The 24,651-nt window shown below is 43.5% G+C and overlaps 2 protein-coding genes, 1 long non-coding RNA gene and 1 pseudogene across 6 annotated transcripts in view; 1 reads left to right on the top strand and 3 right to left on the bottom strand.

Moving 5' to 3' along the window:
* Window positions 1–4,745: 4,745 nt before the first annotated feature.
* Window positions 4,746–14,539, bottom strand: SNRNP27 (small nuclear ribonucleoprotein U4/U6.U5 subunit 27). 2 transcript variants are annotated; one of them, XR_013389890.1, is made up of 7 exons: window positions 14,401–14,539; window positions 12,929–13,049; window positions 11,869–11,981; window positions 10,714–10,793; window positions 6,398–6,462; window positions 4,986–5,146; window positions 4,746–4,899 (listed from the first exon to the last, which is right to left on the bottom strand). XR_013389890.1 is itself a non-coding variant. In XM_077915750.1 (6 exons), exons 1-6 carry the CDS (start codon window positions 14,432–14,434, stop codon window positions 5,092–5,094), a joined length of 468 nt encoding a protein of 155 aa, XP_077771876.1. In that variant the 5' UTR covers window positions 14,435–14,539; the 3' UTR covers window positions 4,746–5,091. The 2 variants fall into 2 exon arrangements, 1 of the variants encoding a protein (XP_077771876.1); XM_077915750.1 differs by having other exon boundaries at window positions 4,746–5,146.
* Window positions 14,292–24,468, top strand: LOC144324351 (uncharacterized). 2 transcript variants are annotated; one of them, XR_013389892.1, is made up of 3 exons: window positions 14,292–15,596; window positions 22,964–23,288; window positions 23,915–24,468. It is a non-coding gene; the product is annotated as an uncharacterized LOC144324351 (long non-coding RNA). The 2 variants fall into 2 exon arrangements; XR_013389891.1 differs by having other exon boundaries at window positions 14,341–15,596; window positions 23,174–23,288.
* Window positions 15,697–24,651, bottom strand: part of GMCL1 (germ cell-less 1, spermatogenesis associated) — a 60,753-nt gene continuing 51,798 nt past the window's right edge. Inside the window, exon 14 of one of the 2 annotated variants that reach the window (XM_077915744.1) lies at window positions 15,697–15,915. In XM_077915744.1, the coding sequence (XP_077771870.1) occupies window positions 15,844–15,915 (72 nt within the window). In that variant the 3' untranslated portion in view covers window positions 15,697–15,843. Of the gene's footprint in view, window positions 15,916–20,262; window positions 21,416–24,651 lie in introns of those variants that run through there. The other variant, XM_077915743.1, reaches the window with a different exon arrangement.
* On the bottom strand, window positions 19,909–20,041 carry LOC144324435 (U4 spliceosomal RNA; annotated as a pseudogene).

Below are 24,651 nucleotides of genomic sequence, written 5' to 3'. Positions count from 1 at the left end.
TTGTCATGTTTTAAAATTTTTATGGGAGAAATGTGTCCATTTATTATGTGTCCATTTATTACGTGGGTAACTAAAAGTTAACATAAAAGATCAAAGGAAGTGGTTGGGGCACCTGGGTCCCTTAGTTGGTTAAGCATCTGCCTTCAGTTCAGGTTATGATCCTGAGTCCTAGGGCCAAGCCCCGCGTTGAGCTCCCCGCTCATGCCATCTCTCTCTCAAATAAAGAAAATCTTTTGTAAAAATCAAAAAAGAAAAAGATCAAGAAAACAAAGGTCACTGAACAATTTTCATGGGTTGAGCAGGTGTTTAATGGGTGCTTTACTCTGTGCCAGTCACTGTGTGGGGCTGGGGCTCCAGCAGCGGGGGACGGAAGCCCGAATCTCAGGGCTGGATGCCTAGTGTCAGATCCAGACGGGAATACCTGAGTACAGCGTGGCAGGCAGGGGAACTGCCCTTAGGACAAGGAGACTGCAGAGCACATGAAGAACCTGGAAGCCTCCCATATGCCAGTGGGAACATGCAACAGTACAGCTACTCTTGAAAACAGTTGACAGGGCTTCAAAAAGTCAAACAGGATAGGACCCAGCAATTCCATTCCTATTTATATACCCAAGAGAACAAAAAATATGTTCATACAAAAACTTGACTACTTATGTTCATAGCGTCATTATTTATAAAACCCGAAAAGTGAAATGCAAATGCCTATCAACTGATGAATTATAAAAATGTGATATTCACAGAATATTAATTGACCATAAAAAAGGAATGAAGTACTGACACATGCTATAATTTGAACAAACTTCGAAAACATGAATGTTAAGTGAAAGAAACCAGATATAAAAGGCCATATACGGTATGATTCCTTTTATATAAAACGTCCAGAATTAGCCACATCTTTAGAAACAAAATGGACATTACTGATTTCAGGGGTGGGGAATGAGGGTGGCAGGGAAGGTTACGGAGTACTCTTGATGGGGTCTTTTGGAGTGATGACAGTTTTTTGGAATTAGTGTTGATACATAACTAAATATACTAAAACTCACTGAAATGGTACCTCTGTGAAAGGGTGAATTTTGTGCTGTGTGAACTTTATCTCAATTTTTTAAATGTTAAAATAAGTAAGGGTAAAGGGATAGAGAGGGAAGTGGGGTTGCCCTTTAGGATAGGCTGGTCAAGATTGACCTTATTTTGGGCAGAGATGTAAAGCTACCCATGCAAATCGGGGTGGAGGTGGGGGAGCAAGAGCAAGTGGGAGACTTTTGAGGTAGATTCACACGTGTTCTCAAGGAACAGCAAGGCCAAGGGCAGAAGCCATGGTTCAGACTATACAGGCCTGGGCACTAAGTTAAGGGCTGGACTTCATTCTATTTTTTAAAAATTTTATTTATTTATTTATTTATTTATTTATTTATTTATTTATTTATTTATTTTTTATTTATTTATTTATGATAGTCACAGAGAGAGGCAGAGACACAGGCAGAGGGAGAAGCAGGCTCCATGCACCGGGAGCCTGACGTGGGATTCGATCCCGGGTCTCCAGGATCACGCCCTGGGCCAAAGGCAGGCGCCAAACCGCTGCGCCACCCAGGGATCCCATATTTATTTATTTTAAATGGGAGAGTGCGAAAGCACATGCTCAGTGTGTGTGTGGGCGGGGGGGGCAGAGGGGAGGAGAGAATCCCAAGCAGACTCTGCGCTGGGTGTGGAGCCCGATGCTGGACTCCCATCTCACGACACTGAGATCATGATCTGCGCCGAAATCAAGAATCAGAGCTCCATCGACCGCACCACCCAGGTACCCCAACGCTGGACTTTATTCATATACTCCGGGATTAGAGCCAAAAGGTTTGCTCATGAACGTGGGGAATGAGGAAGAGGAGTCAAGGATGACCCTAAGGATTCAGTCTGAGCCAGGGGTGAGGATGGGCCACTTACTGAGACGGGGAAGCCGCCGGGAAGGCTGGGCAGCAGAGGACAACTCCGCTAAACCGAGCTCTGAGGGGTCTACTCCTCTGGGCACATCACTGCACGACTGCACAAGCCTGCAATTCAGTCAAAGGGCCAGGCTGGAAGTACAAATTGGAGAGCCACAGAAGACGTTTGAAGCCACACTGAGGACTCAAAAAGGGAGACAACGGAGAGTCCAAGAATTGAGCCCCAGAGTACCCGAACATCTAAATACTTAAAAACAGAAGACACGGCACAATTTATGTCTGACAAGCAGCAGCTTGTTAGAGGAAGAGAAAGATGCTCCATCCGTGTTTGGTATTCGCACAGAATCAAATGATCTGGTGGATAAGTTATTTTGAACTAGAACTTCCTGGAGTGCCTGAGGGGCTCAGTTGGGTCAGCACCCGACCCTGGACTTCGGCTCAGGTTATGATCTCAGGGTCGTCAGGATGAGCCGTGTCAGGCTCCACGCTCAGTGCAGTCTGCTTGTCCCTGTCCCTCTGCTCCTCCCTCCTGCTCATGCTCTTTCTTCCTCTTAAAATAAGTAAAAAATCTTAAACAAAAACAAGACTTCCCTTAGGATCATAGGTGTCTTACCTCTGGCTTTTCGGATGTCTTCCTCTTCCACTTCTTGGTGTTAGCTCATGCAGAGTGCACCTATCGGCCTATGAGGTATTCTCACTTCTTTACAAACTATGCTGCTATGAGGATCTGGAGTCAAATCTCTATTACCTCACAAAGACGACAATCTAAAAGTCTGTAATTTGGCTTTGGGTATATTATTTTATCTCAGAAGTTTTAACTTCCTTATTAAAACCACAGTTTGGTCTGCCTTCCTTAAGTATGCACAAATGTGGTCAGAAATAATCCTTATTGTGGATAATTCAGAGATACGCAGTATTTTGGTAAGTAGGGGTATAGGAGGAATTATTTAGCTCGGTTGGCAAAAACTCCAAGTGAAACAACCACCTGGAGGTAGTGACACTTGTGCAATACAAGTTGAGCAACTAAGGTAGCATAAGTACCAGTATTTTCTGCATTTATGGTCCGAAGGCTCAGCTGTCTCATCTGGGAAATGGAGATAATAGCACTTGCTCTGTCTCATAAGGACTAACTAAACCAAGGTGTTCTGTACACGATTATGCAATGCATTCACATTACTATTATTTTCTTTATAGGAAATGAACTTGACAGGAAAGTTTTGAAAAAACTACAATAGGTAATGAAGTTTCAGATGCAATAAGGATTTAAAATCCGGCTAAAAATGCTCGTAAAAACATTTGTATCTAAGGATAGTAATTCTAGAATTCTTTTTTTAAAGTAACCTCTACAGCCACCATGAGGCTGCAACTCATAACCCAGAGATCAAGAGTCACATGCTCCACCAAATGAGCCAGCAAGGAGCCCCAGAATTTTAAAAAATAGCGAAAGACTTAAGAAAAACAACAGGGGCAGCCCAGGTGGCTCAGTGGTTTGGTGCCGCCTTCAGCCCAGGGCATGATCCTGGAGACCTGGGGTCAAGTCCCACATAGGGCTCCCGGCATGGAACCTGCTTCTCCCTCCTCCTGTGTCTCTGCCTCTCTCTCTGTCTATCACGAATGAATGAATGAATGAATGAATGAATCTTTAAAAAAATCTTAAAAAAAAAAGAACTGAACAAATTAAAACCAAATATTATTTTACCTACCAGATTGGAAATTTCAAAATTAATATTATTTTTAAAGATTTTACTTATTCATGAGACAGAGGCAGAGGAAGAAGCAGGCTCTCTCAAGGGAGCCTGATGCAGGACTTGATTCCAGGACCCCAGGATCACAGCCTGAGCTAACGGCAGACGCTCAACCACTGAGCCCCCCAGGTGCCCTAAAAAATATTATTAAGGCTGATATTGGTGTACATGTATGAAATTGAAATGCTCATACTTTACTGGTGAGCTGTTACCTTTCTAGCCATACACATATCAAAAGCCTTAAAATATGTATACACACTGCTTTATCTCATCCAGCAATGCCACATCTAAGAATAGAACCTGAGGAAATAATTCAACAAGTACCAAAAGATATATGTAGCAGGGATACTACTCACAGTTTTAATTAAAACAGCAAGCCATGGGAGGGAAGCCAATGTTTGCTCATAAAAGATTAGTTAATAAATTATGGTACACCCAAGTAGCTAAACTTAAAGTTAAGCTTCTAAAGGACATGTAATAGTATTAAAACCTGTTCACAGAACATGGGAGAAAAAAGATTAGCAAAAGGGAACAGCCTATAAATTCTGATATAATAGGTGGGGGCAATAAATATACACCACAGGAGGCTGGAAAGACATGTAACAAAATATTGTTTCTGGGGGATAAATTATAGGTGATTTTGGCTTTTCTTTTTACTTTTTGGTTTCTCCCAAGTTTTTCTTTTTTTTAAAAAAGATTTTATTTATTTATTCATGAGATAGAGAGGCAGAGACACAGGCAGAGGGAGAAGCAGGCTCCATGCAGGGAGCCTGACGTGGGACTCGATCCTAGGACCCCGGGGTCACGCCCTGAGCTGAAGGCAGATGCTCAACCACTGAGCCCCCAGACGTCCCTCTTCCAAGTTTTTATATAATAAGTATATATTGCTTTTAAAATGGAGAAAAACAATATACAGGGGAAATACTAATTGGGGGGAGGGAACCACAGAAGATAAAAAATCCAGTTATTTATAAATTACTAATGGAATCTAAATCTATGTAGGAAAAAAAACCTAACATGTACGGGGACAATTTTATAATAGTAACACAAATATTTATCAAATACAAAAGGGTAGAAATATTGCTTTATTTGAGAAACTTACAACCAAATTACTTTTATGTTTTAAAAAGTCCTAACAAGCATCCAAGAAGAAAACATATACAGCTTCCACAACAGTAAGAACAAAAAATGGGGCTGACGATTGCCCCAAATGATATTTCCTAAAAGAAAAAAATGCAATATTTAATCTTCTTTTTTTTGAGTCAAGGTAAGTGAACTGCACACATCATAAATAAAATTTTCTTACTTTACAAGGAGGGAGGACTGTGATCCTGTTTTTTATGCATATTAAATATGAAATACAAAATCCACTCTTCTGAACAAGGTAGGGGAAAGAAAAATCATTTCAATTCTCATGCAATGAAATCCAAAGGTCTGTTGAATCCGCCTTTTCGATTCATGTACTGCCTATGATGAGAAGAGAAAACTCATTGTTTATTAAAAAAAAATTCTGGACTCCTCTTATAAATAAAAAAATATATAAATCATCTTTAAATTGGCAAAGGTAAATACTTTTTTACTAGGGTATAAAGTATTCATAGTCATTTAATGCACATTAAGGATATTATTTCACTTTTTTTTTTTTTAAGATTTTATTCATTTATTCATGAGAATACACAGAGAGGAGAGAGAGAGAGAGAGAGAGAGAGAGAGAGAGAGGCAGAGACACAGGCAGAGGGAGAAGCAGGCTCCATGCAGGGAGCCCGACGTGGGACTCGATCCCGGGTCTCCAGGATCAGGCCCTGGGCTGAAGGCAGTGCTAAACCGCTGAGCCACCCGGGCTGCCCTACTTCACTTTCAAAATAATCTAAAGCCTTTCAGATTTCTTTAAAATCTAAACAGAAGTATGGAAATATACTTTCAAAATTATTTGGAAAGATTTTACAGACTTAAAAAAAAAAAGTCAAAAATCCAGATTTATAGGTAACAGTAAGGAAATAGAGAAGAGCTCTAAAATAGGTACCCATCAGGTAAATCTGATTGCATATTGTACTAGTTCTCCTCATAAGACTTATTTGAAGATAATTTTACAAAGGACCGTCAACGATGATTCTGGTCATCACCTTGAGCCACAGCATTCTCTTTTTTTTTTTTTTTGAGCCACAGCATTCTCAAATCACATTACTCATATTCTAAATTAGGTGGAATTTATTTTTCAATTTCATTAGGAATTCAGTGTGATTTCAGGTATGGATTGTTTTTTTTTCTGTGGTATTAATAAAATATGCCTATAACTTAACACAAAAATGTATTTACAGTTAAAATCCTTACACAATCACTCTAGGTAAATGATTCAAGATGGATCTAATTTAAACCTATAATTATAAGGAAATTAAAGCCTGAAGACTTGAGATTATGCTGTTTATTCATTTATTTATTTATTTACTTATTTATTTATAGAGTTTATGCTGTTTTAAAGAAAGAACTATATATGGAGCTTTAGAACATTTAAGGCAATTACCCTTCTCTGTAATAGGTATTGGTTCACATGTAGATTGGAAATTATTTTAACACACCAGAATATGAGCAAAGAAGATTAAAACAAGGGACCAAATGGAAACTGCTACATTTCCTACAAACACAACTATCTCATACTTACTTTTCTAAGCACGTAATTTTTATCGTTAGTTCAAACATAATAATGGGGACTACACATACCTGTACTTCCTCTTCTGAGACACATTTATGGCATAGGCATTTACAGAGCCATCCACCTTTTTCCCCTGGAGAAAAGGAATAAACAAATATAAAAAATGGGAAGGATATATTAAAAATGCCTGATCAAAGAGCTGGATCCTATAGATATACTTAAATGGCAAAATCTATTTAAGCATGAGGAAGCCCAATGAGAGGATTTTCAGATCCTGATGATAGTCAATGAACTCCCAAGTAATACAGCTCTGTTCATATTTTTACAGTCATACATAATTTAACATATTCAAATATTCAAGCCAACAATCATGGTGTATATATTTATGTGCGAGGCATGCAGAGAAACAGGGTAGCAGACCCTAACCTTTTTTGGTCTAAGAATTCTCTGAAACCAAATACGAGTTAGTTATTTCCTCTAGAAAAATTTAACTTATGACCCTTAGCTCACAGTATTCTCAAGTCACAGCTGAAACAGTCACCATTCATGGAGATCTCATTTCTTGCACAGGTTTTGAAAAATTAAAAATTTTCAAATCAAGAATCAGAATACAGGGGCACCTGGATGGCTCAGTTAGTTGAGTGTCTGACTCTTGGTTTCAACTCAGGTCATGACCTTAGGATTGTGAGATGGAGCCCCACATGCAGCTCCATGCTCAACGGGGGATCTGCTTGGGCTTCTCCCTCTAACCCTCCCCTACCTTCTATAATAAATCTTTAAAAAACCAAGATACAGAATACCAGATGCTAAAGTTAAGTGTCACTTTTATCTTAGCCTTTCTTATGTGGCATCTACCCTCTTTTTCACTGATTCCTTTCTGGGTCTTTTGATTTGTCCAAGTTAACTCATCACTTGCTGTCCTCATGTCTAAAATGCCTTCTCAACTCCCATCCAAGAACCCTAACCATCTGGTTCTTTTTTTTTTTTTTTTTTTTAACCATCTGGTTCTTATCCATCACTCAAGACTCAATTCAAGTGATCCAGCTGCCAGAAAGCACCCTCTACCTTTCCATAGAATGTTAACTGTGCTTTCCTCGTAATATCTTCCATTTTCTAACTTGCATTATCAGGATGCTACTTCCCCTTGCACTGAAAGCTTCTTGATGGAGGGAAATGGATATGAGTCACCTTTGTGTTCTCACATCCTAGGCCACTGAACTTGCAGGTGCTCAGAAAATGACTGTTAAATACACGACACCACTGATTTGTGCCATCTCTCTCTCTCCCCCCCCAACACACACAGACACACACACACACACAACCTCCAGCTCTCTCTCTCCCTGCCTCATTATTACCCAGAGGAGCATATCCTAACTGTAGCACACTTACTAGGTATCTGTGTTAGGGTTAAAAAACAAAAACAAAAACAAAAAACACTGTTATCCACTGCCCTAGAGGCATGCACAGGTAAGGTACATATTTGAGGTGGAGATAAATGTATTTGGGGGCACCTGGGTGGCTCAGTTGGTTAAGTGTCTGACTCTTGATTTCAGCTCAGGTCATGGTCTCAGGGTTGTGGGATTGAGCCCTGTGTAAGGGATCTGTGCTCAGCGGAGGGTCTGCTGGAGATTCTCTCTCTCCCTCTGCCCTTCTCTCTGCTTGCGCTCTTTCTAAAAATGAATACATAAACCTTAAAAAAAATGTATTTGGCTTTACTTTTCTATTCCTATTGTCACTATATTATTGGGGTGGGGGAGAGAATACTAGGTAAATGATTTGAGGTCTATAATTCTGCCCTCCCAAGAACAGGAAGTAGGCTTGACTTGAAGATGAGCTTAGAAAAAAAGTAAATGATACTAACCATTTTATTAAGTTCAATTCCTAGAGGATTACTGGTTTTTGAAAACTATTTACATAGTTGTATATTGTTACCCTGTTTTGATTTACATACTGAAATAGAAAATTACCCATTAATATACATAACCAAACTCTGAAACTTTCTAGAATGTGAAAATGGAAGGTAAAATAAGTGACTACATTGGTACATGAAAAAGTACCACCATAGATCAATGATGAACTATCACAAGGTACACATTACTGAAAAGCACAAATGAGCTGAGACAACTTGTAACTGATAGCCATGAAGCCACCTGCATACAAACTAAATGAACATTCTTGTAGGTATTTTTAAGAAATCAACTGACAGGGACACCTGGGTGGCTCAGCGGTTGAGTGCCTGCCTTCAGCCCAGGGTGTGATCCTGGAATCCCGGGATCGAGTCCCACATCGGGCTCCCTGCATGGAGCCTGCCCCTCTCTCTGTGTGTCTCTCATGAATAAATAAATAAAAAATCTTAAAAAAAAGAAATCAACTGACACCATGTGTCCTCATGGTACTCCTTAATTTTCAAGGGATCTCTGAATTCTCACCTATTTTTTCCTTAAAAACAAACACTTCAGCATTGACAACATGAAAGTGAAGTATGGCTCCATTTTCACATCTGATGCTCAGAATTTCAAACTTAACATGGGGTGACAGTAAACCTACTGCCCCAGCCCAACCCCAAGAAAATAATTCTGATAGGTTCCTTCCCTAATTCTTCTGCTTTACTTTGGAGATATTTTTGTTCACCCAGTGTATATATTAATAAACCATTTCACTTATAAAATATTCTTTGGAAAAACAAATAAGGATTTGGTGTATTCAAGGAAAAAACTACTACATAAACTGCACTAAATTCCAAAAGGGGGTTTATAACTATTTGTGAGAACAAGAACTCATAATTTTCTTACCTCAAAACAATCATGCCTCAGTATCCCTCCTCAGTTATACTCTGCCATTTTAAAAACTTGTGAGCCCTACACAATCACAACCATTAGAAAGAAACTTCTACAGCACCTGAGATTATCCCATTTCATTTACAAGTTGATGGAATACAAGATTAGGGGAAGTGGATTATTTTTGACAATTTAAAAAAAAAATCTAGGGATCCCTGGGTGGCGCAGCGGTTTGGCACCTGTCTTTGGCCCAGGGCGTGATCCTGGAGACCCGGGATCGAATCCCACGTCAGGCTCCCGGTGCATGGAGCCTGCTTCTCCCTCTGCCTGTGTCTCTGCCTCTCTCTCTCTCTCTCTCTGTGTGTGTGACTATCATAAATAAATAAAAATTAAAATAAATAAATAAATAAATAAATAAATAAATAAATAAATATAAAAAATAAAATAAAAAAATCTCAATTTCCATTTACAAAATTAAATACACTTAAAATTCTAGAGAAAAATGTTTTTAAACCATATTCTCAAAGAAAAAATACATTCTTTCCACACACACGTTTCCTCCATCTATTCTCACTAGCTTCCTCTATGCCCTCTCTCCTCTCCACATCCTCTCCACCTTCCCCCATTTCTCTACCCCATCTCCTTATCTCTTTCTACTCCCCCCATAGTCCCTCTCTTCACCTCCCTCTCCACCAACCCTCCCCCTTTTCCTTCTCCATTTCCTTATTCTCTCCGGTATTATGATCAAGGCTGGACAGCATTCACTCTCCAATATTCCCCTCTTCTGAGCTATGAGATATGCATACAGCTCCCCAATGTCATCTTTCTCTGTAGCAGAATTTCATTTTTAACAGCACTTCCCCTTTCCAGAACCCCTTCTTGGTTACCTCTATCCCCCAGTCTTTTAGCCTGTCACTCCTGAGTCATCATCACTGGCTATTCACTCCCACTCCTACCACCACCACCAACTCTGGCTCCTGAGTGGACTCAATATTCTGGCCTCAATTCAGGCCTTCAACTTTTACTTGCATGACCTAGCAGTTCTCCTTGCCTCCAATCTAATCTGTCGCCCAACTGTCCTCCATGTTGCCCTAGCTCATCTTTCTAAACACACATATGATCCTACAAACAAAACAAAACAAAAACATTGCTTCCTCTCAACATCTAAAGAATCAATTTTAGATTCCTTAGCATCGCTAAGAGTATCAAAAGCTTCCACAATTTGCTTTCTAGCCTCATTCATAGCTACTATCCCATTAGCATCCTCTTGCCAGTCACTGAATTTCAAACTCCTGCAATACACTATGCTCCTTTATGCCTATATGGCATTTTCATGAGCCCTTCCCTCTATTTCAAATGATCTTCCTCCTCTTCATCACCTAGAAGATCAAACATCAGACAAACATTCCCTGAATTTGAATGGCAGCTCAGTACTTCCTTCTCTGTGCTCTCAATGCCCTTCAAACAGATACTTAATGTTTTCTAAGGGAAAAAACTTGCATGAATGGAAGAAATTACAAGCAAGAGTAAAACAATATGGAAAAATGTGACAGTAATAATGGATTAATTCAAATCAGAATGTTTACTTGGCTGTACATTTTACTTACTTTTGTGGAGTCAAAAGAGGCAAATCCCATTAACTTCATCATTTCTATTTCTTCCTCTGTTTTGCCCTCTAAGTCCTCCTCTGCAAAAAATAACACAAAAATAAAAACATTTTTTAAACTCTCATCATTTTATATATAGGCATCCTGCCTTCCCAAAGGTTGTGATACACCACTTTGCTTTTAGAAAAGACCAACATTAGGGGCGGCTGGGTGGCTTAGTCGGTTAGGCATCATCCAATTCTTGGTTTTTGGCTCTAGTCATCATCTTGCAGTTGTGGGGCCGAGCCCCATGTTGGGCTCTGCCCTCAGTGCGGAGACTGCTTCAGATTCTTTCTTCCTCTTCCTCTGCCCCTCCCTACTCATGCTTGGTCTCTCTAAAACAAATAAAATCTTTGAAAGAAAAAGACCTGTATTAGTAGTTATTTTTGCTAACCAAAAGAAATCTGAAGAGGATTTTTACTTTTAAGAAAAAGGCAATTACTGTACTAACGTAGGTCTTTCATAAAAGCAAAGTGGCTTACCACAAGCTTCCAGAAAGCATGGGATACTCTTTGCTTTATGCCATTCCAGCTTAGGAAAGGTTTCACGGGAAGGCTCTACATCTGTACCCAGAGGCAAGGGACAACGACATGGAATATGACCTATATCAAAAGAGAGCTGGCAATAGGTCAATAGTTATTCCACCTCAGCAGCAGAGAACACACAAAACAATTAGCTCAAGACTTGGAAACTGGAAAAAATTCCAGTGGAATTTTCTACTGGAAAAAAATTCCTTTACAGTTTGGGCACAATGTAACTTACAACGCATGGAAGGAATATGCTATCCATTTGCCATCAGAAGAGACTGCTTAAAAGGACATGCGTGGAGGAAAGCTTTTGGGCAGGACAACTTTTAACACATTATATGACACTAGTTTTGAAGGTACTTCAAAAATTGAATATTCTCAGGTTTTTAACTGTCCATGTCAGGAGCTCCACAGATAACCAACTCACTAAGGTACAATGATAACAAAATATCAAAACCATATGCAATGAACACTATAAAAAATTTAATATTTAAGTACCTCAGAATTATAGTTTTATAATTTTATCATGACTACAAGCTATATAAACAAGGTTGTATTTTTCCTGCAGTTATTTATCTAATAACATTACCAGTAATCTGACGTTCTTTGCTTTTTGTTTCCTTTGTTTCTTTCTTTTCCTCATCTCTTCTTTCTTTGAGTCGAGAAGGGGAAGGAGATGTGGATCTATGTCGTCTTGGGGATCTAATAAGAGATCAGAAACAGAGACATAACTGATGACTTATGCTGACTGGCAAAGACATACATGAGCTCCTAAGAGATAAAGGCTAAACAAAAGCCAGGCTTCAGAGAACCAGAAGTCCACTCTCCATAGCAGAAGAAGGAAGGAGGTTCTACTTAGACTCTTTTAACAAAAAACCAAAACTACAATTTACTGCTTTAACCATCGGTCCAATACAGCTAGAGCTAAAGTTTTTTTTTGGAAGGCAGGAAAAGATGTTTCTAGCAATTACAAACACACAAAAAAGTTGACTTAAACACCAATTATTACTTATTAAGAATCAACAATCAATTCCTAAGGTTCTTTCAAGATCTCACATTCTTGTTTATACATTTGAATAAAGCCTCATCACTAAGAAGTTAATAAAAACACAGGGGCAACCTGGCTGGCTCAGTCAGTGGAGCACCTGACTGTTGATCTCAGGATTGTGAGCCGGAGCCTCACGTTGGCTGTAAAGATGTTCCTTACAAAAATGAATTCTTTAAACAACAACAACAACAACAAAAAACAAAAACAAAAAAACACTTACTTCCTACGATGGACAAGCACCACGGCAGTACTTTTTATGTATTATATCTCATTTCCTCCTTGGGCATGTCAGTGGTATCGACAGTGTGATTAACCGCATTTTACCAATGGGAAATGTGGGCTTTAAAATAAGGTGGGCTGACACCGTCATTTCAGGGCAGCCGGGGGCCCAGGGCGTGACCCCGAGGTCCCGGGATCGAGTCCCGCATCGGGCTCCCTGCGTGGAGCCTGCTCCTCCCTCTGCCCGTGTGTCTGTCTCTGCCCCTCTCTCTGGGTCTCTCAGGAGTAAATAAATAAAATCTTAAGAAAACAAAACACGAAGTTAAGGGCGGCGCCTAGTTTCTCGGGGACCTGCGGGGCACCTGCAGTTTGCGGCACGCACCTGGAGCGTCTTCTGTGCGGCGACCGCGAGCGGCTCCTCCGCCGGTCTCTGTCCCGGGACCGGGACCGCTCTCGGCGCCTGCGCTCTCGCTCTCGGGACGCGGACCGGGACCGCCTGCGCTCTGACACACACACACACACACACAGGGCCTGTTGCAGAGGCGAGCGCGCGCGCCAACCCCCGCGCCGCGCGCCCCGCGAACCCCCGCCCGCCAGTCCCAGGAGTGCCGTGGAAACAGGAGGCGAGTCGCCTTTCCCACTCTGCGTGATGCGGCCCGGTATGTCCCGCCGGCGTCGCCCGCCCCGTCACCGGGCGCCCGCAGCCGCCGCACCCACACAGCGCGGCGAATCCGGACGCAGCACGTGCCCAGCGCTGCCCGCCGGCGGGGGATCGCCGCCTCTTCGGCCTTGAGTGGCTGGAGGGAGGCTCTGCGCTGGCGGGCGGCGTCCACGTCCTGGGCTTAGGGCCGCTGCCTCCCGGATGCTCGGGCGCGCGACATGCCGCGACGTGGGCTCCGGGGGCGGCGACCCAGGCGTCCACTTCCCGCCGACAGGGCCGTCGCGGAGGCGGACACCGTCCCCTCGGGCTCTGCGGGCCGGAGGCTACCCCCGGGGTCTGACGACCCCCGCGCCCGCGCAGGAGCCCGCTGACTTGCAGAGACCCAGGGACTCGGCGACCGGGCCGTGGCCCGACCCCGCCCGACACAACCGCAGCCCCGACCCCCGGCCCGACCTCAGGCCCGACCCTAGGCCCGACCGCAGCCCTGACCCCGGCCGACAGCGACCCCGACCCCGACCCGACCGCAGGTCCGACCCCGACCCCGACCTCAGCCCCGGCCCGACCACAGCCCGACCCCGGCCCGACCGCGGCCCGACCCTGACCCGACCTCAGCCCTGACCCCGGCCCGACCGCAGGCCCGACCCCGACCGGACCCCGACTCCGGCCCCAGCCCGACCGCGGCCCAACCCTGACCCGACCGCAGGTCCGACCCCGACCCCGACCGCAGCCCGACCCCGACCCGACCGCAGCCCCGACCCCGGCCCGACCCCAAGCCCGACCCCGGCCCAAGCCCGACCCCGACCCCGGCCCGACCGCAGCCCGACCCCGACCCGACCCCAGGCCCGACCCCGGCCCGACCCCAAGCCCGACCACGGCCCGACCCCGACCCCGGCCCGACCGCAGCCCGAGCCCGAGCCCGACCCCGGCCCGACCCCGACCCCGACTCCGACCCCGGCCCGACCGCAGCCCGACCCCGACCCCGACTCCGACCCCGGCCCGACCGCAGCCCGACCCCAGCCCCGACGGCGGCCCACAGGCGTCGCAGGTTACGGTACGAGGCCGACGGCGTCCGGAAGCTCCTCCTCTCCCGGGCCAGGAGGGCCCTTCCCTCCGCCGCGCGCGCCCTCGGGGCAGAGAAGGGGGGGACACGCCTCCGCCCGAGCCCCAGCCCGGCGCTTCCCCCCGGGACTCACCCCTCCGCGGGGAGCGGCTGCGGCTGCGACCCATTCGGAACCTCCCCGCACCTCAGGCTGCCCCGGAAGCGCCTGCGCAACCACTTCCGGGAGCGCGGGGCGCTGCGCTTCCGCCGCCGACGGGCAACGCGGAGGGGCCCGGGGGGTTCCGGCCGGCGGAGGGCGCCGGCGGCGCGGCGTTGGGGGCCCCGGGCTCGGCCCCGCCCGGCCGCTGGGTCGTGGTCCCTTCCGGCTCCGCGCCCGCGGGGGGGAGAGTTGGGCGGCGTCGCTGCTCGGCCGCCGGCGTGGAGGAGGGGAGCCGGCGATCCCGGCCGCGGCTCCGGGGTGGGCGCCCGAGGCTCCAGGAGCCTGCTCCAGCCGGGCCTCCCGCGCCGACGCGCCTCTCGGTTCCCCATTCTCCGTCCCGCTCCTCGTCCAGGTGCGTGAGGTCTGCAGACACAGTGGAGGCCCGGCCCGGCCCGGCCCCGGGGCCTTTCCTGCGCGGTCGGGCGCACGCTCACACGGTGTGCTTGCTCCTATTTATTTTTAGTTATTTTTAAAGATTTCTTTCATTCATGCATTCATTCATTCGTTCATTTTATTCATTCATTCATTTCATTCATTCATTCATTCTTGAGAGACCCAGAGCGAGGCAGAGAGCCAGGCGGAGGGCGAAGCAGGCTCCGTGCGGGGAGCCCGACGCGGGACTCGATCCGGTGACCCGGGGTCACGCCCTGGGCCGCGGGCAGCCGCGCCGCCGAGCCCCGGGGTCCCCGCTCTGTTCCTAGAGGGGGACACAGCGCGTGTGCGGCGGGCTCGGGGCCGGGATCTCCAGGTGCTGTCTGACCGCCCGCCCGCCCCGCGCCCCGAGCGCACAGACTGAAGATCGGTCAGAGAAACTGGGGACGCAGGGGCGACCCCGAGCTGTTTGGTTCCTGGCCCCGCAGTCATCAGGGCAGAGCAGGAGGCCGTGGCTCGCGTGACAAGGTGCTTGGAAGGTCCGCGTCGTTATTGCCCAGAAGGAGGGACATCTGCTACCTCTGGGAACAGTCGGCCCGGGAAGGGCGGTCTCCGCAGCGCTCCAGATGACATCAAAAAAATAAATAAAAGAGCATTATCAAGAGTTTTCTCCTAGACCTGTATCGCACACCTACGTACCAAAGGATTAATCCCTGAAAAAGACACAAGTCTCCTCTCGAGTGGCTTGCGGTCCCCAGGTAAATAGTGTGGAAGCGCATTGACGCGAAGGATGCGGTGTGGTGAAGCCACAGGACAGGTCCCTAACTGGTTTTGGGGGCCGCGGGGATTGTGGAGAAATTGCCAACAGGAAGTAATGTCCAGACAAGACCTTAAGAATGAGTACAAATTAGCCAGAAATGGGGTGACAACGCCTGGGTGGCTCAGTGGTTGAGCGTCTGCCTTTGGCTCAGTGCACGATCCTGGAGTCCCGGGATGGAGTCCGCATCAGGGTCCCCGCAGGGAGCCTGCTTCTCCCTCTGCCTCTCTTCTCCGTGTCTCTCCTGAATAGATGGCAATCTTAAGAAAAAAGAAAAACGGGGTGACAGTTGTGGGGAGCTGGAAGAGATTGTCCAGGTAGAGGAGACTGAATGTGTGAGGGCAAGAGGAAAGGGAGAGGAAATACAAAGGCCAGAACCCCGAGGCAAAGGCCACAGGTAGTCTGAGGGCTTCGAAGGATGGGAGGGAATCAGATTAGAGTCTATTCAGAAAATACTGGATGTGGATACTTGACTAGAGGAATAGGACAGGAGGCTGGTAGAATAATCTAGATTAGACACTTGAGTGGCACGTACTAGAATGGCGTCAGTACGTGAGGGGAATAGTGGCTGCGTTTGAGAAATAGCTGCTGAAACTGGAAAAAACTTGATTTTGAACATAGACGATGAGGGAATCAGAAGAATCAAGAATGACGTCCAGGTTTCCGGCTTGTGAAACTGGAGAGACTGGTAGCATCATCTGCTAAGGCAGAGCATACACGGTGAATTCAGGAGAAAGCTGCTGTTCACACCTGGACCTGCGAATGTGAGGGGCCATTTCAGACACTTAGGGGGAGATGCCACCTAGATGTGTATCTGAAGCCCATTAGAGATCCAGGCTGGAACTACAGAAAAATAAGTCATCAGAGGGGCGTCTGCCTTGGGGTCAGATCGTGACCCCGGGGTCCCGGGATGGAGTCCCACATCGGGCTCCCCACGGGGAGCCTGCTTCTCCCTCTGCCTGTGTCTCTGCCTCTCTCTCTGTGTCTCTCATGAATAAATAAAGTCTTAAAAAAAAAACTCCACTCACAACGAAACCACTAAAACCTGTGAGTCAGCAGACTTTGATGCTAAATTCTATAGGTTAGATGTGTTTTTTTCATTCTTTTTAACCGACACTTAAAATTAACCACTGTCCTTAAAAAGCAGCCTTCTCATGAACTTCTTGGACATCACAGTCACCCAGTTCATTCCGCTTCTGTGCCCACTTCTTAGTCTCTTTCTGGAGACTCTTCGTCCCCTCTGGCTCTCTCCAGGCTGTCTTCTGTCCTGAGCCTGCACCAGGTGATCTCACATACACTTATGGCTTCAATTGAGCATCTGTAATCCGATGATATTTTTGTTTATTAGGGAACATGAGCAAATGGGAGTGGCAGGAGGAGAGCAGGGAGCCTGATGTGGGCTAATCTTCTAATTCCCTCATCATCTATGTTCAAAATCACCAAGTTTTTCCCAGTTTCAGCAGCTATTTCTCAAACGCAGCCACTATTCCCCTCACGTACTGACGCCATTCTAGTACGTGCCACTCTAGTGTCTAATCTAGATTATTTTACCAGCCTCCTGTTATTATTTCCCCTCTAGTCAAGTATCCATATCCAGTATTTTCTGAATAAACTCCAATCTGGGGATCCCTGGGTGGCAGAGCGGTTTGGTGCCCGCCTTTGGCCCAGGGAGCGATCCTGGAGACCCGGGATCGAATCCCACGTCGGGCTCCCGGTGCATGGAGCCTGCTTCTCCCTCTGCCTATGTCTCTGTCTCTCTCTCTCTGTGACTATCATAAATAAATAAAAATTTAAAAAAAATTAAAAAAAAAAGAAAAACTCCAATCTGGTTCCCTCCCATCCTTCGAAGCCCTCAGACTACCTGTGGCCTTTGCCTTGGGATAACTCTCAACCACGGAGCCACCGAGGCGTCCCTATGAATGGGTTTTGAAGTGGAGACAGAATTTGGAGAACCCTTATGAGAAGTTTAGCCGACTCAGGGCAACATATGGCAACAGGTGGAGGTCAACATTTGAAGGTTTTTCAAAGATGTGAGAAACTTAAGCACATTTAAATATTGGTGTGAATGAGTCAGTATAGAGGGGGGAAAAAGCAAAATACAAAAGAGAAAGGGAAAAAACCAAAGGAGTAAGTTCTCCAAAGGAGATGGGAAAAGAAATGGTGTGTCTCCAAAAAGCTCCTTCCTCATTGAAATGTGGGCCAGAAACTGGGTTCTGCGAGGGCTCCCTCAGGATGCAGGTTATCCAGCACTGTGTACCTTTCAGCACTGTATCTGGAAGAAAATCCTTTATATTTCTGATAAGTAGCTTGAGGTACCCTCATTCCATTTTAATGGAATTTAAGTGGGGTAAGGTCAACACTTGTGATCACACTTGCTTAATTTTAAGTTCCCTCCCCAACCAGTTTTTCAATAAAGGCAAACTGTATTCAAAGTATGTATGTACCTTACTTAACCAACATTCACAGCCTGTGATGGTCTGCAAATGTGCTATTCTCTAGCCTTGGCTAAATTGTTCTACTTTGCTAGCCCTATTTTAAAAAGGCCACCAGCTTTTACAAAAGTGTCCTACTTTATCATTACGTGTGGATGCATGCTGTTGAGTCAGTAATCTCCCCTCTAAATTAGATGCAGTCTGACTGACCACTGGTTAACAGTGACTGATGACGTCTGAGACTTTTTCCTTTATACCCCTATACCTGGACCTTGGGAAAGATGTCAGACTCTCTAAGGAGGAACTGTAGGGTCCCTTTACATGGGATCATCTTTAAGGGAATACAACTTTTGATATTGTTTCAATGTTAATAGTTCGATATTCTGGACCAACTGTTGAACAGAAAACTTTCTGCAACAATGGAAACAGGTTGTGAGTTCAAACCCTAAGTTGGGTTCCATGCTGGGTATTGAGCACTGGGGATGAGCACTGGGGGTTATATTTAAGTGATGAATCATTAAATTCTACTCCTGAAACCAGCACTACACTAACTTGAATTTAAATAAAAATTTAAAATATAGCCACAGTGACCCTTGGTGATCTCACTTTTGCACTTGATATTGAAGATCATTCATATATCATGGTAATCCCATTGAAAGACTTAAAATGGGGCAGCCCGGGTGGCTCAGCGGTTTAGCGCCATCTTCAGCTCAGGGCATGATCCTGGAGACCCGGGATCGAGTCCCACATCGGGCTCCCTGCATGGAGCCTGCTTCTCCCTCTGCCTGTGTCTCTGCCTCTCTGTCTCTCATGAATAAATAAAATCTTAAAAAAAAATAAAAAAAAAAAGACTTAAAATGTGATAAAATGTTAGCCAATGAACACTTAATAAAAAGCTAGTGACTACCACTGTTCATTTAATTTTGCCTATACCTTGCTAAGTTCCAAGGCAAATCCATTAAAGAAAAAGGTACATCCATATTCCTTTTTAGTAACTTAGCATGAGATCTTAGAATATTTTCTCTTAAGGATCTCTTCTTTACTGATAACGAAGTTAATTGATACTACTAACCAAGTTACTACTAATAATTATTAATGGGTTAATATTGTTTCTAGCCTTAGTAGTTAAAATTAAAAAAGACTTGGCAAAGGCTATAGGGCAAAGGCAGACAAACACAAAAGCTTTCATACATAACAGTTTCCATGACACCTCAGCTCACGCTTTATGGAAAATAGTCCTATTGAAACAGAAGGAAAAGTTGCTGCTAAGGAATCAAAAACAAAACCAGATCTCATACTAACAGTAGCTAAAAATTATCAATTTCTCAGATGAGAACACAACCTACTCATGATTGAAGAGTAGTTATGGTTTGTGAATGATGTAAGCAATTTGGCTAGGAAAGAACCAAAGGACAGGAACCATATATAATTCCAATTTGGTTAATTTACATGATGAAATAGTTAATTTTACTAATATACTCAAACTTTCTCTTTACTCCCAATATTTCTAAAACTTTAATCACATAATTCAAATTAAGGTTATTTATATTTTTTAGCAAGCAAACTTTGATGCTAGAATACGATAGGAAAAAAAGCATCTCAAAAAGAGATAGAATTATAGTTAAATATAAAAATAAGAAATGTAGCCTCTTGATATGGCTAAATTGTTGTACTTAAACATTTAAACTACAGTTCGACGGGTGGGGGAAGGAGAGGCATCAAAGGTTCCTTTACGTCAAAAAGGATGAATTTTGAAAGGAGAAAAGCAATTTATGAACCTATGGACATATTACTGGAGAAAAAAACTACCAAATTCCAAAAGTTAAATCTAACTGGAAAAAATCTAGAAAGAAAAAAATTCTGCTTTCAACTAAGTTTTTTTTGTCCATTTTATTAGCAATAATCGCGCCTCGGATAAACCTCATTGGCTACGATACTGCCACTGCGCAAAGCTTTTTTTGTCCATTTTATAGAAGAGCTTATTTATTCTTTTTCCAAATGGGTATTTATTATTTGTACAGATACATAAAAATGATTCCCGTTTTTAAAAACATACTAAAAATATACATTAACCACAAAAAGCTTAACTCTGACTGGAAAGAAGATGAGCATGGTTATTTGCAAAAGAGCAATAAACACAAAAAGCAAACATAAATTATGACAAGTGTACATCCATTTTTGATAAAAATAAGTTCTATTTTTACATTAATACTTTATTATAATCTTCTATATGAGATCCTCCGACCTTATTTACATTTGCTATGAAATTTCTATTAGCATGTATAACTCAAAGGCACTCAATTCAGAGGTTTATAAGGTCCTGAGCTTAAGTAGGAAATAGGATTCCCAACCAAAATTTGAACATAAATAATTCTGCAGATCAGAGAATATGAAAATGTTTAAAGTATAATATTTGGTACATAAATAATCCATGACCAAGAATAAAGTACAGAATGTCAAAGAAAAGACCATGTAAGGCAAAAGAATATCCTCAGGTTCAAATTGATTTTCTCCCCCATTCAAGTTCATTTGAAAGTCTAAAGCTGATTTTGTTAAAAATCCTAAGAAAACTAAATTAAAAGCAAAGTAAAATAGCATGAAAATGCTTACATTAAATAAAAAGTTCCCCAGCTTAGTCTCCAAAACCACAGAAAAGTATTTAATGATTAAAAATGAGCACAGCTTAGAGGAATAGCAGAATACGAGGAGGAATTAATGAGCAGTTGAAAAAAATTAAAGGACAGCTTTAACTGTAACAATTGAAACAGCATTTATAATTAGCCATTCAAATAGTTTCTTTAGCATTCTTTTAGCCAAATAAAAATAAGTTTACAGGTAGATAACTGACAGTCACTAACATTAGGTAGGATCAAAGTTTAAACCAAAAATTAAATCTATATTAGGCTTCAGAGAAATATGAATTTTACCTACAGCAATTTTCTACTGATGCTTAAAAATTAAAAGCATGAGTCAACATCTTTGTAACAAATGGTTTGACAGACATTTTCTTGGCTTTAAAATGTTTTTTTTCATATATGCATAGAAATGTAATGAGCATAAGAATAGTCCTCTGTATTATCTGTACAGTTCATAAGGCCTTTGTCTTTGTTAGTCACCTTAGACGTGAATATCAGTAGGGCCATTAAATTAAAGCTGGCCGAAAAAGTTTTCAAAGTGCTACTGTTTCCAACTGATGAGATCCTCAGTTTTCTGGATCTTCTGGATGATTATTTTCAGTTCTTTTTTCTGGTGATATATACAGGAAGTTACAGCAGATGTATAAAGGGAAGATGAGAAGTCTGCTGTCCAAGTTCATCACTACTTGTTCCTATAAAACAAATTTGTAGCTTTAATAACAAGAAAAAATAAAACAGAAAACCAAACTGTTGAATCCAGTTAACAGAAGGAGATCATATGGTGGTTAAGAGCTTTGCATCCAGGGGCGCCTGGGTAGCTCCCTCGGTTAGGTGTCTGCCTTTGGCTCAGGTCGTAACCCCTAGGTCCTGAGATCAAGCCCTGCATTGGGCTCCCTGCTAAGCAGGGAGCCTGCTCCCTCTCCCTCTGCCCAACCCTCCTCATCCTCTCTCTTTCAAATAAATAAACTCTTAAAACAACAACAACAACAACAAAACAAGAGCTTGCATCCAAAGTCTCAAAATCACTGTTCAGATCTTGAAACTCCTACCTACTCCTACTGGCTGTGAGGTTGGGCAAGTCAATGACTTGTCAGCTGCAGCTTCCTTACTGTAAAATGAATAAAAATACCTACCTCATATGATTATAGTGAGGATTAAATGAGACATAGAGGACTCAGCAAAGCCAGCCATGTAGGAATTACTCAGTCATGGTAGTTATTTTCATTATGAAAAATTTCTATCCAGTATCTACATAACGTATGAACAGATGTAGTCCAGAAATACATAGCAATTTGGATTCATTTCATGATGGCCTTATTTATTGTTTTTAAAAAGATTATTTATTCATTTGAAAAAGAGGGAGAGAGCAAGACACAAGCTGGGGAAGAAGAGGGAGAAGCAGACTCCCCACTGAGCAGGGAGCCCGATGCACAGCCGGAGCCCGATGTAGGGCCCGATCCTGGGACTCAATCCCAGGACTCCGGGATCATGACCTGAGCCCAAGGCAGATGCTTAACTGATTGAGCCACTCAGGTGCCCCTCCTGATGGCCTTTAGGTATTGCAAGTAATAGGGAAGGTGGGAAGTCATTATTAGCACCAATAAGCATGGTTCCCATATTCCCACTAATTTTTTAAAAAGATATTTATTTATTCATGAGACACATAGAGAGAGGGGCAGAGACACAGGCAGAGGGAGAAGCAGGCTCCCTGTGGGGAGCCTGATACAGGATTCCAACCCAGGACCCCGGGATCATGCCCTGAGCCGAAGACAGATGCTCAACCACTGAGCCATTTTTTTTAAGCCCACATTCCCACTCTTGTCCTATATTTTCCACTGTCTCTAATGCAAACATATTATTTGTCTCTTGGAATTTAAAATACATTATCTTGTAAAAAAATAAAATAAAATAAAATAAAATACATTATCTTGTAAAATCAATTTCAGGCTCAATTAAATCAGTATACGTGAGAATGCCCTGAAATCTCATAGAGACAGGAGTCGATCCTGTACCTGAAAGGCACAAATGTGATCATCTTTCATTCTACAAATCTCCATTTGGAACCCTGTACGAACAGCATTTGGTGAAAAAAGTCATCAGAGTAAAAAGAGCAACACTGGAACTTCTACTTTTTGAATACTTACATTCTTTGCAGTAATATACATTAGTTTTGCTTTATTTTATACATTTTGAAGAATGTATTATTTTTTTTTAAAGATTTTTTATTTATTTATTTATAGAGATGCAGAGAGAGAGAGAGAGAGAGGCAGAGACACAGGCAGAGGGAGAAGCAGGCTCCATGCAGAGAGCCTGACGTGGAACTTGATCCAGGGTCTCCAGGATCACGCCCTGGGCTGCAGGCGGCGCTAAACAGCTGCGCCACCGGGGCTGCCCTGAAGAATGTATTATTAAGTACTGTTTAAACCTAAAGTTTTTTATTTTTTACTAAGGAAGATGCTCCTGCAAAGAAGGATGAACACACTGGAACATGTGAATGATTGGTGTAGGCTTAACTGGACATAGCTTCTGTGGTGGAGGAAAAGCAAGATAAATTGGATAAAGAGGGTAAGGAACACGAACACACACACACACACACACACACACACACAATATCTCTAGATACCTCCAAATGGGGGAAGTGGTGTTTTTAAAAAAGTGTTAGTGAACAAGATGGGTGAGATGATGGATCAAGTGAGGCGATCACCTAGGCTGATGGTACTAACAGGGTTAGCAGAGAGAAATGATGTCAAACATAGTTGGTCTTTAGAAGCTTGAATCACTCTGGTCTAGACAAAGTTTGTAGCTACAACCCAGGTGAAGACACACTAACTGAATTTGTTGAGCACATATACTTTGACGATATGTACATTTGATGATTAAAAACCAAGATTCAGTGCCACAACAAAACAGAGTCCAAGGAAGATTCTAATATTTCAATATAGGTAGGGCTGGGGGTGGGGGTAGGTCTAAGTGCCAACTTTGGGAAAAGAGGGGAGCCATGTGGACATCATCTGAGAGCTGAACGGACACACTGATTTCTGAATATTAGGTTCTATTAATTCTCAATCCCCATCCCCAAACTAGAGAGATCTAATCTTAGCTTTACTAAACCTCTAACTCCACCCGAGGGCTCAATTTACAACTGTTTGCACTGAAGCAACATAACGTTCATTTCCTTTCTTCCCCTACAGAGTGGAAGCTGAGAAGCCCACACATCACAGCATCAGACAGAGCGGCAGCATCTTTCTAGGTCTCCATTTCTACTTCCAGACTGTTACTTCTCCATCTTCATTTACAAATCCCTGCTTCTCTGAGGCTCATCACTTATTCTGTACTATAGCTCTATCACTTCCCCACATGTTCCATCTAGGTCTAAATTCCAAGGATTTATAAATCTCTCTATTGGAAATCGTCACCTAGATATAAAGCAGCCCCAATTCAAACCATCAGCTACTTGCTACTACCTCTTCTTTTGGGGCCATCTACACTTTCACTCTTGCAATTTGGCTTGGACTGCCCAACCTGGCTCTTGAATGTCTCACCAGGTTACTTTTTTTGCTCACCCCTCAAATACCAGTGTCCCCTAGGTTTCTGTCCTGTCAGATTCTCCACACAGTTCCTGGAGGCCACCTCATCCAGTTCTTCCTAGTCTAGGCATTCTTTTAAACCCCAGACCCATTTACCCACTGCCCATCACACTTTCCCCTCAGTGCCCTGAAATTAAATATGGCCTAAGCTGAATTCATTATCTTTTCATCCTCACTTTGTCACGTTCATTCTCCTTCCTGTAATCCAAATCAAAGGAAAAATTACCATAAATCAAGTTGCCCAAGTCAGAATATTAGGAACTATCTTTACTCTCTTCCTTCACATAATTAGGCATCAAATTCTATCAACTGCACTTATTTCTAGAACCCATCAACACTTC

The sequence above is a fragment of the Canis aureus genome, chromosome 11, assembly GCF_053574225.1.
Source record: "Canis aureus isolate CA01 chromosome 11, VMU_Caureus_v.1.0, whole genome shotgun sequence".
In the NCBI taxonomy this organism is placed as follows: Eukaryota; Metazoa; Chordata; class Mammalia; order Carnivora; family Canidae; genus Canis; species Canis aureus.
The sequence above is the reverse complement of the archived record's forward strand: the minus strand, read 5'-3'. Positions and strand labels throughout refer to the sequence as shown.

Excerpts from the sequence above, each read along its gene's own strand:
- SNRNP27 (XM_077915750.1), bottom strand. The coding sequence starts at position 14,434 with ATGGGTCGCAGCCGCAGCCGCTCCCCGCGGAGGG. Across the intron at positions 13,050-14,400 it reads CAGCCGCTCCCCGCGGAGGG|AGCGCAGGCGGTCCCGGTCC; the intron begins GTGAGTCCCGGG and ends TGTGTGTGTCAG. Across the intron at positions 10,794-11,868 it reads CAAAGAACGTCAGATTACTG|AGGAGGACTTAGAGGGCAAA; the intron begins GTAATGTTATTA and ends TATTTTTTGCAG.